Source organism: Pseudophryne corroboree, chromosome 7, assembly GCF_028390025.1.
Source record: "Pseudophryne corroboree isolate aPseCor3 chromosome 7, aPseCor3.hap2, whole genome shotgun sequence".
NCBI lineage: Eukaryota > Metazoa > Chordata > Amphibia > Anura > Myobatrachidae > Pseudophryne > Pseudophryne corroboree.
The window spans coordinates 494,886,574-494,903,472 of NC_086450.1; the positions used below are offsets into that span (position 1 = coordinate 494,886,574).

At 50.8% G+C, this 16,899-nt stretch overlaps 1 protein-coding gene across 6 annotated transcripts in view; it reads left to right on the forward strand.

The window, feature by feature from the left end:
* Positions 1-280: 280 nt before the first annotated feature.
* Positions 281-16,899, forward strand: part of BCKDK (branched chain keto acid dehydrogenase kinase) — a 127,863-nt gene continuing 111,244 nt past the window's right edge. Inside the window, exons 1-9 of one of the 6 annotated variants that reach the window (XM_063935193.1) lie at positions 281-421; positions 4,369-4,423; positions 4,991-5,038; positions 5,108-5,324; positions 5,806-5,874; positions 6,572-6,682; positions 6,822-6,869; positions 6,997-7,116; positions 16,801-16,899. In XM_063935193.1, coding sequence (XP_063791263.1) covers positions 5,133-5,324; positions 5,806-5,874; positions 6,572-6,682; positions 6,822-6,869; positions 6,997-7,116; positions 16,801-16,899 — 639 coding nt within the window. In that variant the 5' untranslated portion in view covers positions 281-421; positions 4,369-4,423; positions 4,991-5,038; positions 5,108-5,132. Of the gene's footprint in view, positions 422-465; positions 486-2,793; positions 2,820-3,296; positions 3,402-3,483; positions 3,556-4,368; positions 4,424-4,990; positions 5,039-5,107; positions 5,325-5,805; positions 5,875-6,571; positions 6,683-6,821; positions 6,870-6,996; positions 7,117-16,800 lie in introns of those variants that run through there. The other 5 variants (XM_063935188.1, XM_063935192.1, XM_063935189.1 and 2 more) reach the window with 5 other exon arrangements.

A 16,899-nucleotide genomic window follows, 5' to 3' on the forward strand; every position in this document is an offset into this window, starting at 1 on the left:
TAAATGTAGCCGCACTCATCTGCACTGTGGGCCACTTATAGGACTGAGCACTAATGTGGTTATTATATTTCTCTCATAATGGTATAGGTGGCATTATTAGGGTAAGTCTGGTAACACATCACGTGGTCTCTCCGCACCTATCACACAGGAGACAGTCCTCTAGAGGTCATTCCCAGATACAGGTCTCCGACAAAATGGCCGCCGCAAACTCGCCTAGCCAGCTTCAACATGTGTCTAGCTAGTTGACTCTAATTCCCAAGATACCTTGCGTGCTGCACTGGCCCCCGCAGGCAGGATTCTCCACACAAGGCATGCCGGGACTTGTAGTCTGTGCTTGCGCGCTACTGTGTGTAACCGTGTCCGCGCTCCCAGCACTGGGGTATTAGTGCTGGAGGCCCTATGCCGGGTAACGAGGCTGCTGGTGAGTTTTCCCTGCCTGATGCTCACTGTGCGGCCCCTATGGCTGGCAGTATGTACTGCCTGGGGTAATATAATATACAATGCTGCGGCTGTGTACACATCACTGTGTTATATATGTGTCTATAGGGGGCCTGCTGTGTGCACAGATCACTGTGTTATATATGTGTCTATAGGGGGCCTGCTGTGCGCACAGATCACTGTTATATATGTGTCTATAGGGAGCCTGCTGTGTGCACAGATCACTGTGTTATATATATACCGGTATATGTCTATAGGGAGCCTGCTGTGTGCACAGATCACTGTGTTATATATATGTCTATAGGGGGCCTGCTGTGTGCACAGATCACTGTGTTATATATGTGTCTATAGGGAGCCTGCTGTGTGCACAGATCACTGTGTTATATATATGTCTATAGGGGGCCTGCTGTGTGCACAGATCACTGTTTTATATATGTGTCTATAGGGTGCCTGCTGTGCGCACAGATCACTGTTATATATGTGTCTATAGGGAGCCTGCTGTGTGCACAGATCAGTGTGTTATATATGTGTCTATAGGGAGCTTGCTGTGTGCACAGATCACTGTGTTATATATATGTCTATAGGGGGCCTGCTGTGTGCACAGATCACTGTGTTATATATGTGTCTATAGGGAGCCTGCTGTGTGCACAGATCACTGTGTTATATATATGTCTATAGGGGGCCTGCTGTGTGCACAGATCACTGTTTTATATATGTGTCTATAGGGTGCCTGCTGTGCGCACAGATCACTGTTATATATGTGTCTATAGGGGGCCTGCTGTGCGCACAGATCACTGTTATATATGTGTCTATAGGGGGCCTGCTGTGTGCACAGATCAATGTGTTATATATGTGTCTATAGGGAGCCTGCTGTGTGCACAGATCACTGTGTTATATATGTGTCTATAGGGGGCCTGCTGTGTGCACAGATCACTGTTATATATGTGTCTATAGGGAGCCTGCTGTGTGCACAGATCACTGTGTTATATATGTGTCTATAGGGAGCCTGCTGTGCGCACAGATCACTGTTATATATGTCTATAGGGAGCCTGCTGTGTGCACAGATCAGTGTGTTATATATGTGTCTATAGGGAGCCTGCTGTGTGCACAGATCAGTGTGTTATATATGTGTCTATAGGGAGCTTGCTGTGTGCACAGATCAGTGTGTTATATATGTGTCTATAGGGAGCTTGCTGTGTGCACAGATCAGTGTGTTATATATGTGTCTATAGGGAGCTTGCTGTGTGCACAGATCAGTGTGTTATATATGTGTCTATAGGGAGCCTGCTGTGTGCACAGATCACTGTGTTATATATGTGTCTATAGGGAGCCTGCTGTGTGCGCCGATCACTGTGTTATATATGTGTCTATAGGGAGCCTGCTGTGTGCACAGATCAGTGTTATATATGTGTCTATAGGGAGCCTGCTGTGTGCACAGATCAGTGTTATATATGTGTCTATAGGGAGCCTGCTGTGTGCACAGATCAGTGTGTTATATATGTGTCTATAGGGAGCCTGCTGTGTGCACAGATCACTGTTATATATGTGTCTATAGGGAGCCTGCTGTGTGCACAGATCACTGTTATATATGTGTCTATAGGGAGCCAGCTGTGTGCACAGATTACTGTTCTATATATGTGTCTATAGGAGCCTGCTGTGTGCACAGATCACTGTGTTATATATGTGTCTATAGGGAGCCAGCTGTGTGCACAGATCACTGTGTTATATATGTGTCTATAGGGAGCCTGCTGAGTGCACAGATCACTGTTATATATGTGTCTATAGGGAGCCAGCAGTGTGCACAGATTACTGTTCTATATATGTGTCTATAGGAGCCTGCTGTGTGCACAGATCACTCTTATATGTGTCTATAGGGAGCCAGCAGTGTGCACAGATTACTGTTCTATATATGTGTCTATAGGAGCCTGCTGTGTGCACAGATCACTGTGTTATATATGTGTCTATAGGGAGCCTGCTGTGTGCACAGATCACTGTTATATATGTGTCTATAGGGGGCATGCTGTGTGCACAGATCACTGTGTTATATATGTGTCTATAGGGAACCTGCATTTGTACTGGGATCACTGTGTATGTCTCTATAGGGTACCTGCTGTGTGCAGAGATCACTGTAGATGTGTCTGTACTGCTCTGTATGTCCCTCGTGCAGAATATTGCACTGGACCCCTGCGCGGTTTGCTGCATTGGTGTGAGTACTGATCTCATGCTGTGCTGATCGGCCTAGGTGTGTGTGTAACGCGTTGTCTGTGTGAAGTTCCTACATGTGTTGGGTGCGGCTTTTCCTTATGGTAATCTTTTTATTCTCCCAGACAGCAGTTAAAGGCATATAGAGGAATGCCGGAGAGCTGTCATCTGATTGGCCAGTACGTTATAAGTTCATTCTCACCTGTGTGGAGGCGAATCATGATCCTCTCCCCCCACCCCAGTACACAAACACACCGAATGATCCTCCCGCCCGTATACACCACACACACAACATGTATCAGTGCGTGCAGCTAGCAAAGCATAAGTCTGCCAGGGCATGCTGGTACTTGCAGTCCTACCCTAGCCACCACTGTGTTAAGGCCTGGAAGCATAGGCGGGTAAATGAAATGAGTGCTTACACGTGTGACAAGCAGCCGAGCAATGTTGTCCTAGCTTCTCTCGTGTGTTGCAATGCAGGGTCTGCTCCCGTGTTCCCGGCCAGGCCCCCCCCCCCCCCCCCCCCCCCCCCTCTGTAGGCTCAGGGTTCAGACAGGGACGGTACGTTCCAGATGCCAGAAGTTGGCGCAGTTACTGGCTCCGCTATCCCAGCCCCCTCCCGCTTGTCTATACGTTGCCCCGGCATGACTCTGTGTCGGTGTGAGGATACAGCAGAGTGTTATCCGGCAGGTGACCCGGCCAGTCACCGCGTTGTGGTGTTACACATGGGTGGCTGTGTCCCTGACGCCGGCCCTCTCTCTCAGGTGACCCGGAGATCCCTGACGCCCTCACTCCTGTGGGATCATCACAGCGGAGCGATGAGTGTGCCTGGTATTCCCCAGTCTCGCTGTGTCTGAGCTGGGACAGGCGCCGGCGTTCCCTGCCAGGGCGCAAACCAGTTAGATCAGTTTACTGATGGTACGCCATAACCTTGTGCTGGAAGCAGGGATGTGGCAGCGGGGACGCAGGCCTGGGCGCAGGCCGGTCACTGACAGGGAGCGGAGACTCTGCTTTCTGTGCCGCCTGTGAGCTGCGGCTGGAGTGCGCCCTTCCCCGAGCCGTACCAGCTGTGCTGCTGCGCTTCTCACGTAGTACCATATTCATATTTACCCTATTTCATGCCGCCCTCACACGGAGCTGCTGTGGAACTACACGTTCCAACATGCCCTGCTACAGTTGTGCTATTCAGGCATGCTAAAACTGAGGCAGGGCATGCTGGGATGTGTAGTTCCACAGCAGGAGGAGAGCCGCAGCTTGAAGACCCATGCTAGAGAGTGCACCTTATTTACTATATAGTGCTGCGTGCCCCTGTGTCAGACTATTATTCTGCAGCATTTGATGACGTTCCCAGGCTGCCCGGTTGGTCATTATAAAGTGCTAGGTTGGTCATTATAAAGTGCTATTATTGTTTATGTTCATATAATGATCACAGGAGCTCTGTAATCACTTGGTGAGATGTTTTGTGTTCCTTGAGCAGTAAACGCAGGTACTCCCTAAGGTGAGGGTGACGATATGTGAGGTAGAGAACGTGGTTAACCCTTTCACTCCTGCTGATGGAGTTTACTGGAACATGTCCATCCCATCTTGTACCTGATTACGCTGCCCCTCTGCCACCTCACTACAGCCTCCATTTTCCCGAAGCTCACATGTCGTCGTCCCCTCCCCTGTTCTCCAGCTGTTCCCATCCTAATGTCTGATTTAATGACCTTGCTTCTCTCCTCTTCCTTACAGATGGTTAATGGTCCGCTGTCCTCTCTTCCTGTGACCTAGGCTGGCACTGGGAAATGTGAGTGTGGGGGCGGCTGGGGGGGGGGGACTTTTCACTCCTTTCCTGGGTAACCTTGTAGCTCAGATTGCGTCTCTGTGACATAGAGTATGGGGCGAGCTCTGCCGGGGGGTCCCGGGCACACTACAGGAGAATGCACAGTGTCTAGGCAGCGAAGACAGAAATACGCGCTGCATTTGTATCCGTTACAATAAATAATGATTATATGAATTAAAGTTAAATGTAAAATATATGTATATTTAAAAAAAAAAAAAAAATTATATAATTGTTGGTGAATGACAATTAGCTTAGTTTTATTATACGTTCATTGCTTTTTAAGAGCCCTTCACAGGGGTCTTGCCCAGGGGAGGGCCGCTAATATGACGCTATGCCCACCTCCTGCTCTAATACTATTTTTCCGTTGTGTTTTTATTGAATGAGCCCACAATGCACTTTATATGTATTATTGTCCACTATAAGAACTACAAAAAAAACCTTCGGTTATATTTGTGATGAATTAATTTTAATTTTGCTTTGTCACCCCCTCCGCCTGCCCTCTGACCTTTTCTTTGCTGTTTCGGCTGGCAGAGAAGTCGCTTGGCGCTGATCTCCGTCAGCAGAGAGCCCGGGGTCCAGGTGAGTTTTATCCCCGTCAGTACTGTGCCCCAGACTATTGCTGCACTTCTGACTCCGCCTCTTCTACAGGATCCCTCCTCCCCCTGCGCGGGAGATGCTGCGGAAAACTATGTTGGAGCTGGGGGCCCAAGGAGCCCTGAATCCGCCTCTGCGCCTGTTTTCTATGATGCTGAAATCCCGCTTCGCTTCCACCACGAACCGCCGCCATGTGGTACTCTCCAGAGAGAAGTCCAATACCGTCACCTCCTTCTACAACCAAGTCAACATTGACAAGGCGGCAGAGAAGGTATGCCGACTTCACCCCACCCCCCATTCCCGTGCTGTTCGTGCGGTTGACTCTGCATGTATTGCACCTTGCAAATTCTGCTCCCAGCGAACGCTAAATCGGCCGCAGTGAATGTATGATGGGCCACGTCCTTGTAGGAGTGTTCCCCAGAAGTCCCCTTGCATTTAGTTGGGAACATTTTGCATTGCATTTAAATGGGAATATTTTTGCAAAAATATTCTCCCACACGGTTTATGTCCTCGAGCACTGAATGATTAATGATTGTAATATTCTGTAGTGTCCTTGCTGACGTATTCTACCACTTAGCTGCTAGGGGGCGCTGTCCTATTAGAGCATCACTTGTCTGTATTGCTGCAGAGCAAGTGAGATGGCTTCTCCTACTGAAACGGACGTCTGTATTCCCAGAACCGGGCTGCAGCGCGACTAATTTGATTTAATGTCTGCTAGGTAATGTCGCTTGTCTCTTGCTCTTTGTGTTTAGGCTTCTGTCCGTCTCACTCCGACTACTATGCTGTATTCAGGACGATCTCAAGATGGCAGCCACATTCTGGTAAGAGACGGGCCGCCGTGTTACGCGCAGCATGTGAAGGTACATTGTAGATTTTCCTCCCATTGTCTGAGTACCACAGAGGGGGGCAGGAGGTGTAATTGGTAACCTCTAGGACCTTCGTTTCCTGCTAAACCCACAACGGGGGTAATTCAGATCTGATCGTAGCAGCAAATTTGTTAGCAGTTGGGCAAAACCATGTGCACTGCAGGGGGGGCAGATGTAACATGTGCAGAGAGAGTTAGATTTGGGTGGGTTATTTTGTTTCTGTGCAGGGTAAATACTGGCTGCTTTATTTTTACACTGCAATTTAGGTTTCGGTTTGAACACACCCCACCCAAATCTAACTCTCTCTGCACATGTTACATCTGCCCCCCCTGCAGTGCACATGGTTTTGCCCGACTGCTAACAAATTTGCTGCTGCGATCAGGCCTGAATTAGGCCCAATGTTCTCAGTGAAGTTTTGCACAACTGGTGGAAGCAGAGACCGGCGTATTAGGAAGGGGGGTAGTTGTTACAAAATATTAACTTGGTCCTTTTCACCCCTGCTGGTATGTAACCTGTACCGCTGCTCTCATTAATCTTTAACTCCTTCCTCAGAATAGTTACATGCACTTTGTGAGCAGCCGGGGCCTGGTGTGTGCAGAGTGAGCTGTAGTGGATGGCGTTAGGTAACTCATATTCTTATATTTTTTTGCAGAAAAGTGCTAGATATCTGCACAAGGAGCTCCCCGTCCGGATCGCGCATCGGGTAAAAGGTTTCCGCAATCTTCCGTTCATCATTGGCTGTAACCCAACAATACTGCATGTAGTAAGTACCCCTGACCCGGGCTCTGGCCCGACTGTGTATTCTCCCCCCCTTCGGGCCTCCCTGCTACGTCCTGGCGTGGCACTGGCGTGCGCGGTGCTATGGTCATTGTCTGACTGCTCTCTCTGCTCGTATCTTGCAGCACGAGCTCTACATACGTGCCTTCCAGAAACTAAGTGAGTTCCCCCCGGTGAGTTGTGTGGCCCCTGACTGGAATGGGTATTGCTGCTGGGATAGGGTAGTTAAGTGTCAGGTGCACCGATTGCTGATTCCCCCCCCCCCCCCCCCCTCCCCCCTTCTTCCTTCTTCCCACCCAGATCACAGACCACGAGACAGAGAGCCAGTACTGCAAGCTGCTCCGCCAGCTGCTCGATGACCATAAGGACGTAGTGACCCAGCTGGCAGAGGGTCTGAAGGAATGCCGCAAGCACATCCAGGTACCACCGGGACCTCAGTATAGCTGTACATGGCTGAGGGGCCCAATGGTCTTATTACACAGGGCAGGGCATCCAGTGGGGCCCGAAACACTTACTGCACAGGGAGGACGGCTGGGGAGGATCCTGATCTGCATATTACACACAGGGGAGGTCCCTGATCTGCATGTTACACACAGGGGAGGTCCCTGATCTGCATATTACACACACGGGAGGACGGCTGGGGGAGGTCCCTGATCTGCATATTACACACAGGGGAGGACGGCTGAGGGAGGTCCCTGATCTGCATATTACACACAGGGGAGGATCCTGATCTGCATATTACACACAGGGGAGGACGGCTGGGGGAGGTCCCTGAATTGCATATTACACACAGGGAGGACGGCTGGGGAGGATCCCGATCTGCATATTACACACAGGGGAGGTCCCTGATCTGCATATTACACACAGGGGAGGTCCCTGATCTGCATATTACACACGGGAGGACGGCTGGGGGAGGTCCCTGATCTGCATATTACACACAGGGGAGGACGGCTGGGGGAGGTCTCTGATCTGCATATTACACACAGGGGAGGACGGCTGGGGAAGGATCCTGATCTGCATATTACACACAGGGAAGAACGGCTGGGGGAGGTCCCTGATCTGCATATTACACCCAGGGGAGGTCTCTGATCTGCATATTACACACAGGGAGGACGGCTGGGGAGGATCCCGATCTGCATATTACACACAGGGGAGGACGGCTGGGGAGGATCCCGATCTGCATATTACACACAGGGGAGGTCCCTGATCTGCATATTACACACGGGAGGACGGCTGGGGGAGGTCCCTGATCTGCATATTACACACAGGGGAGGATGGCTGAGGGAGGTCCCTGATCTGCATATTACACACAGGGGAGGACGGCTGGGGGAGGTCCCTGATTTGCATATTACACACAGGGGAGGACGGCTGGGGGAGGTCCCTGATCTGCATATTACACACAGGGGAGGTCTCTGATCTGCATATTACACACAGGGGAGGACGGCTGGGGGAGGTCTCTGATCTGCATATTACACACAGGGGAGGTCTCTGATCTGCATTTCTCTAACGTCCTAGTGGATGCTGGGGACTCCGTCAGGACCATGGGGAATAGCGGGCTCCGCAGGAGACAGGGCACATCTAAAAAGCTTTTTAGGTCACATGGTGTGTACTGGCTCCTCCCCCTATGACCCTCCTCCAAGCCTCAGTTAGGTTTTTGTGCCCGTCCGAGAGGGTGCAATCTAGGTGGCTCTCTTAAAGAGCTAGTTAGAAAAGTTTTTTTTTAGGTTTCTAATCAGTGTCTCCTGCTGGCGACAGGAGCACTGCAACGAGGGACTTAGGGGAGAGACTTGCAACTCACCTGCCTGCAGGAGGATTGAAGTCTTAGGCTACTGGACACTGAGCTCCAGAGGGAGTCGGAACACAGGTCAGCCTGGGGTTCGTCCCGGAGCCGCGCCGCCGATCCCCCTTACAGACGCTGAAGAACGGCAGAACGGAGGTCCGGAAACAGGCGGCAGAAGACTTCAGTCTTCATAGAGGTAGCGCACAGCACTGCAGCTGTGCGCCATTGTTGCTACACGGCTCACGGATCTCGGTCACGGAGGGTGCAGGGCGCTGCTGGGGGCGCCCTGGGCAGCAATATAGAGTACCTTAGAGGCAAATAAATACATCACATATAGCCATTAAGGCTATATGTATGTATTTAACCCAGGCCAGTTTTCCTAATAACCGGGAGAAAAGCCCGCCGTGAAAGGGGCGGAGCTTATTCTCCTCAGCACTCAGCGCCATTTTCCTGACCAGCTCCGCTGGTGAGGAAGGCTCCCACTCTCCCCTGCACTACAGAAACAGGGTTAAAGAGAAGGGGGGCATAAATTGGCGATATAATTATATATTAAGAGCCCATATATAGAAACAACACCTTCTAGGGTTGTTATATACATTATGGCGCTTTTGGTGTGTGCTGGCAAACTCTCCCTCTGTCTCCCCAAAGGGCTAGTGGGTCCTGTCCTCTATCAGAGCATTCCCTGTATGTGTGTGCTGTAGGTCGGTACGTGTGTGTCGACATGTATGAGGAAAATGTTGGTGAGGAGACGGAGAAAATTGCCTGTAATGGTGATGTCACTCTCTAGGGAGTCGACACCAGAATGGATGGCTTACTTATGGAATTACGTGATAATGTCAACACGCTGCAAGCCGGTTGACGACATGAGACAGCCGGCGGACAAATTAGTATCGGTCCAGGCGTCTCAGACACCGTCAGGGGCTTGTAAAAACGCCCATTTACATCAGTCGGTCGACAGACACTGACACGGACACTGACCCCAGTGTCGACGGTGAAGAAACAAACGTATTTTTCCTTTAGGGCCACAAGTTACATGTTAAGGGCAATGAAGGAGGTGTTACGTATTTCTGATACCACAAGTACCACAAATAAGGGTATTTTGTAGGGTGGGAAAAAACTACTTGTAGTTTTGCCTAAATCAGATAAATTAAATGAAGTGTGTGATGATACGTGGGGTTCCTCCGACAGAAAGTTATGGGCGGTATACCCTTTTTCCCGCCAGTAGTAAGGGCGAGTTGGAAAACACACCTTAGGGTGGACAAGACGCTCACACGCTTATAAAAAACATGGCGTTACCGTTTCCAGATACGGCCGCCCTCAAGGAGCCAGCTGATAGGAAGCTGGAAAATATCATAACAGTATATACACACATACTGGTGTTATACTACGACCAGCAATCGCCTCAGCCTGGATGTGCAGCGCTGAGGGGGCTTGGTCGGATTTCCTGACTGAAAATTTTGATACCCTTGACAGGGACAGGATTTTATTGTCTATAGAGCATTTTAAGGATGCATTTCTATATATGTGTGATGCGCAGAGGCATATTTGCATTCTGGCATCAAGAGTAAATGTGATGTACATATCTGCCAGACGAAGACACGACAGTGGTCAGGTGAGGCAGATTCCAGACGGCATATGGAAGTATTGCCGTATAAAGGGGCGGTCCATTGGACCTGGTGGCTATGGCAACAGCTGAAAAATCCACCTTTTGTTACCCCGAGTCACATATTGGCAGAAAAGGACACAGTCTTTTCAGTCTCAGTCCTTTCGTCCCCATACGGGCAGGCGGGCGAAGGCCAGTCATATCTGCCCAGGGGGAGAGGAAAGGGAAGAAGACTGCAGCAAGCAGCTCATTCCCAGGAACAGAAGCTCCTCACGGCTTCTGCCAAGTCCGCAGCATAACGCTGGGGCCGTACAAGCGGACTCAGGTGCGGTAGGGGGTCATCTCAAGAGTTTCAGCAACACTCGCAAGGGAACTCCGGGATCCTACATGTAATATCCCAGGTGTACATTGGAAATTCGAGACGTCTCCCCCTCACACAATTCACAGGCTGTATTCCCAGCAGGTGATAATCAAAGTACCCTTCTTACAACAAGGAAGGGGGTAGTATTCCACACTATATTGTGGTACTGAAGCCAACCGGCTCGGTGAGATCTGAAATATTTGAACACTTACATACAAGCGTTCAAATCAAGATGGAGTCACTCGGAGCAGTGATAGCGAACCAGGAAGAAGGGGACGATATGATGTCACTGGATATCAGGGACGTTTACCTACAGGTCCAAATTTGCCCTTCTCACCAAGGGTACTTCAGGTTCCTGGTACAGAACTGTCACTATCAGTTCAGACGCTGCCGTTTGGATTGTCCACGGCGCCCCGGGTTTTTACCAAGGTAATGGCCGGAATGAAGATTTTTCTTAAAAGAAACATGGACGCTTTCCTGATAAGGGCAAGGTCCAGAGAACAGTTGGAGGTCGGAGTAGCACTATCTTAAGTAGTTCTACGACAGCACGAGTGGATTCTAAATATTCCAAAATCGCAGCTTTTTCCGACGACACGTCTACTGTTCCTAGGGAAGATTCTGGACACAGTCCAGAAAAACGTGTTTCTCCCAGTGGAGAAAACCAGGGAGTTATCCGAGCTAATCGGGATCCTCCTAAAACCAGGAAAAGTGTCAGTGCATCATTGCACAAGAGTCCTGGTAAAAATGGTGGCTTATTACGAAGCAATTCCATTCGGCAGATTTTCCGCAAGAACTCTTCAGTGGGATCTGCTGGACAAATGGTCCGGATCGCATCCTCAGATGCATCAGCGGATAACCCTATATCCAAGGAAAAGGGGTCTCTCCTGTGGTGATTACAGAGTGCTCATCTTCTAGAGGGCCGCAGATTCGGCATTCAGGATTGGATGCCGGTGACCACGGAGGCCAGCCTGAGAGGCTGGGGAACAGTCACACAAGGAAAAAATTTCCAGGGAAGTGTGATTAAGTCTGGAGAATTCTCTCCGCATAAATAAGCTTAGAGCAAATTTATAATGCTCTAAACTTAGCTAGACCTCTGCTTCAAGGTCAGCCGGTATTGATCCAGTGGGATAACATCACGGCAGTCGCCCACGTAAACAGAAGGGCGGCACAAGAAGCAGGAGGGCAGTGAAAACTGCAAGGATTTTTCGCTAGGCGGAAAATCATGTGATAGCACTGTCAGCAGTGTTCTTTCCGGGAGTGGACGACTGGGAAGCAGACTTCCTCTGCAGGCATGACCTCCACCCGGGAGAGTGGAAACTTCATAGGGAAGTTTTTCAACATGATTGTGGACCGTTGGCAAAGACCAAAGGTGGACATGATGGCGTCCCGCCCGAACAAAAAACGGGACAGGTATTCCGCCAGGTCATGAGACCTTCAGGCGATAGCTGCGGATGTTCTGGTAACACCGTGGGTGTACCAGTCTGTGTATGTGTTCCCTCCTCTGTTTCTCATAACCAGGGTATTGAGAATTATAAGACATAGAGGAGTATGAACTATACTAGTGGCTCCGGATTGGCCAAGAGGGACTTGGTACCCGGAACTTCAAGAAATGCTCACAGAGGACTAAGGGCCTGGGGAGCTAAGAAGGGACTTGATTCAGCAAGTACCATGTCTATTCCAAGACTTACCGCGGCTGCGTTTGACGGCATGGCGGTTGAATGCCGGATCCTGAGGGGAAAAGGCATTCCATAAGAGGTCATACCTACCCTGGTCAAAGCCAGGAAGGAGGTGACCGCACAACGTCATCACCACATGTGGTGAAAATATGTTGCGTGGGTGAGGCCAGGAAGGCTCCACGACGGAAATTCAACTAGGTCGATTTCTACACTTCCTGAAAACAGGAGTGTTTTGGACCTCAAATTGGGGTTCATTAACATTTAAATTTCGGCCCTGTAGATTTTCTTCCAGAAAGAATTGACTTCAGTTCCTGAAGTCCAGATTGTAAAGGATGTATTGCATATACAGTTTTTTTGTGCCCCTAGGGGCACCGTGAGATCTCAACATAGTGTTGGGATTTCTTAAAATCATATTGGTTTGAACCGCTCAAATCTGTGGATTTGAAATATCTCACATGGAAAGTGACCATGCTGTTGACAAATATCTCACATGGGAAGTGACCATGTTGTTAGCCCTGGCCTCGGCCAGGCGATTGTCAGAATGGGCGGCTTTGTCTTACAAAAGCCCATATTAAAATTTTCCATTTGAACAGGACAGAACTGGGACTCGTCTCCAGTTTCTTCATAAAGGGGTGTCAGCGTTTTCACCTGAAACAACCTCTTGTGGTGCCTGCGGCTACTAGGGACTTGGAGGACTCCAAGTTACTAGACGTGGTCAGGGCCCTAAAAATATATATATATATATATATATATATATATATATATATATATATATATAGTTAGGACGGCTGGAGTCAGAAAGTCTGACTTGCTGTTTATACTGTATACACCCAACAAGCTGGGTGCTCATGCTTCTAAGCAGTCTATTGCACGCTGGATTTGTAGTACAATTCAGCTTGCACATTCTGTGGCAGGCCTGCCACAGACGAAATATGTGGATGCCCATTCCACAAGGAAGGTGGGCTCATCCTGGGCGGCTGCCCGAGGAGTCTCGGCATTACAACTTTGCCGAGCAGCTACGTGGTCAGGGGAGAACACGTTTGTAAAATTTTACAAATTTTGATACTCTGGCTAAGGAGGACCTGGAGTTCTCTCATTCGGTGCTGCAGAGTCATCCGCACTCTCCCGCCCGTTTGGGAGCTTTGGTATAATCCCCATGGTCCTGACGGAGTCCCCAGCATCCACTAGGACGTTAGAGAAAATAAGAATTTACTTACCGATAATTCTATTTCTCGTAGTCCGTAGTGGATGCTGGGCGCCCATCCCAAGTGCGGATTGTCTGCAATGCTTGTACATAGTTATTGTTACAAAAATCGGGTTATTACTATTGTTGTGAGCCATCTTTTCGGAGGCTACTTCGTTTTGTTATCATACTGTTAACTGGGTTCAGATCACAAGTTGTACGGTGTGATTGGTGTGGCTGGTATGAGTCTTACCCGGGATTCAAGATCCTTCCTTATTGTGTACGCTCGTCCGGGCACAGTACCTAACTGAGGCTTGGAGGAGGGTCATCATAGGGGGAGGAGCCAGTACACACCATGTGACCTAAAAAGCTTTTTAGATGTGCCCTGTCTCCTGCGGAGCCCGCTATTCCCCATGGTCCTGACGGAGTCCCCAGCATCCACTACGGACTACGAGAAATAGAATTATCGGTAAGTAAATTCTTATTATTACACACAGGGGAGGTCTCTGATCTGCATATTACACACAGGGGAGGACGGCTGAGGGAGGATCCTGATCTGCATATTACACACAGGGGAGGACGGCTGGGGGAGGATCCTGATCTGCATATTACACACAGGGGAGGACGGCTGGGGGAGGTCCCTGATCTGCATATTACACACAGGGGAGGACGGCTGGGGGAGGTCCCTGATCTGCATATTACACACAGGGGAGGTCCCTGATCTGCATATTACACACAGGGGAGGACGGCTGGGGGAGGTCCCTGATCTGCATATTACACACAGGGGAGGTCTCTGTTCTGCATATTACACACAGGGGAGGACGGCTGGGGGAGGTCCCTGATCTGCATATTACACACAGGGGAGGTCCCTGATCTTCATATTACACACAGGGGAGGTCTCTGATCTGCACATTACACACAGGGGAGGACGGCTGGGGGAGGTCACTGATCTGCATATTACACACAGGGGAGGGCGGCTGGGGGAGGTCCCTGATCTGCATATTACACACAGGGGAGGACGGCTGGGGGAGGTCTCTGATCTGCATATTACACACAGGGGAGGTCCCTGATCTGCATATTACACACGGGAGGACGGCTGGGGGAGGTCACTGATCTGCATATTACACACAGGGGAGGTCCCTGATCTGCATATTACACACAGGGGAGGACGGCTGGGGGAGGTCTCTGATCTGCATATTACACACAGGGGAGGTCCCTGATCTGCATATTACACACAGGGGAGGACGGCTGGGGGAGGTCCCTGATCTGCATATTACACACAGGGGAGGACGGCTGGGGGAGGTCTCTGATCTGCATATTACACACGGGAGGACGGCTGGGGGAGGTCTCTGATCTGCATATTACACACAGGGGAGGACGGCTGGGGGAGGTCTCTGATCTGCATATTACACACAGGGGAGGACGGCTGGGGGAGGTCTCTGATCTGCATATTACACACAGGGGAGGACGGCTGGGGGAGGTCTCTGATCTGCATATTACACACAGGGGAGGACGGCTGGGGGAGGTCTCTGATCTGCATATTACACACAGGGGAGGACGGCTGGGGGAGGTCTCTGATCTGCATATTACACACAGGGGAGGACGGCTGGGGGAGGTCTCTGATCTGCATATTACACACAGGGGAGGACGGCTGGGGGAGGTCCCTGATCTGCATATTACACACAGGGGAGGACGGCTGGGGCAGGTCCCTGATCTGCATATTACACACAGGGGAGGACGGCTGGGGGAGGTCCCTGATCTGCATATTACACACAGGGGAGAGGACGGCTGGGGGAGGTCTCTGATCTGCATATTACACACGGGAGGACGGCTGGGGGAGGTCTCTGATCTGCATATTACACACAGGGGAGGTCTCTGATCTGCATATTACACACAGGGGAGGACGGCTGGGGGAGGTCTCTGATCTGCATATTACACACAGGGGAGGACGGCTGGGGGAGGTCCCTGATCTGCATATTACACACAGGGGAGGTCCCTGATCTTCATATTACACACAGGGGAGGTCCCTGATCTGCATATTACACACAGGGGAGGACGGCTGGGGGAGGTCTCTGATCTGCATATTACACACAGGGGAGGTCCCTGATCTGCATATTACACACGGGAGGACGGCTGGGGGAGGTCCCTGATCTGCATATTACACACAGGTGAGGACGGCTGGGGGAGGTCTCTGATCTGCATATTACACACAGGGGAGGTCTCTGATCTGCATATTACACACAGGGGAGGACGGCTGGGGGAGGTCCCTGATCTGCATATTACACACACGGGAGGACGGCTGGGGGAGGTCCCTGATCTGCATATTACACACAGTGGAGGTCCCTGATCTGCATATTACACACGGGAGGACGGCTGGGGGAGGTCCCTGATCTGCATATTACACACAGTGGAGGTCACTGATCTGCATATTACACACAGGGGAGGACGGTTGGGGGAGGATCCTGATCTGCATATTACACACAGGAGAGGACGGTTGGGTGAGGTCTATGATCTGCATATTACACACAGGGATGAACGGCTGGGGGAGGTCTCTGATCTGCATATTACACACAGGAGAGGACGGCTGGGGAGGTCCCTGATCTGCATATTACACACAGGGGAGGACGGCTGGGGGAGGTCCCTGATCTGCATATTACACACAGGGGAGGACGGCTGGGGGAGGACGGCTGGGGGAGGTCCCTGATCTGCATATTACACACAGGGGAGGACGGCTGGGGGAGGTCCCTGATCTGCATATTACACACAGGGGAGGACGGCTGGGGGAGGTCCCTGATCTGCATATTACACACAGGGAGGTTCCTGATCTGCATATTACACACAGGGGAGGACAGCTGGAGATGGGGGCCTTATACTTTGGTTTCCCAGTATAGGACAGCTGGGATGAAGGCCATAATAGTGGACTTGGGGTAGGAGGTATGCCGATGTGGAGGAATGAAGGGAGGGGGCTGGGCATTGTAGATAAAGATGGCGGGGGCAGAGTGTTGAAGAAAAATAGAAGGGGTTGGGCAGTGCAGGTAAGTAGAGAAGAGCAGGGCAGTGGAACCAGGGCGTTGGGTGTGAAGACCAGTGCAGTGTGGTGTAGGGAGAGGACTGGGCAGTGCAGGTAAGTAGAGAAGGACAGGGCAGTGGAACCAGGTGTTGGGTGCGAAGGACGGTGCAGTGTGGTGTAGGGAAAGGGAGAGGACTGGGCAGTGCAGGTAAGTAGAGAAGAGCAGGGCAGTGGAACCAGGGTGTTGGGTGCGAAGGACGGTGCAGTGTGGTGTAGGGAAAGGGAGAGGGCAGTGCGGGTAAGTGGAGGAGGGCAGGGCAGTGCGGGTAAGTGGAGGAGGGAAGGGCAGTGGATCCAGGGCGTTGGGTGTGAAGGGCATCACACAGCAGGGTAGTTACAGTCGGGTTGGAGAGTTTATCAGTGCTGTTTGGTTGTGATCTCGTCTTGTATAACTGCGTAACCCCCGCCCCCCTCCCCACCCTTCCTAACAGGATGAGAAACTGATCCGAGGCTTCCTGGATAAAACTCTCACCTCACGCCTGGGGATCCGGATGCTGGCCACACACCACCTATTCCTGCACGAAGAGAAG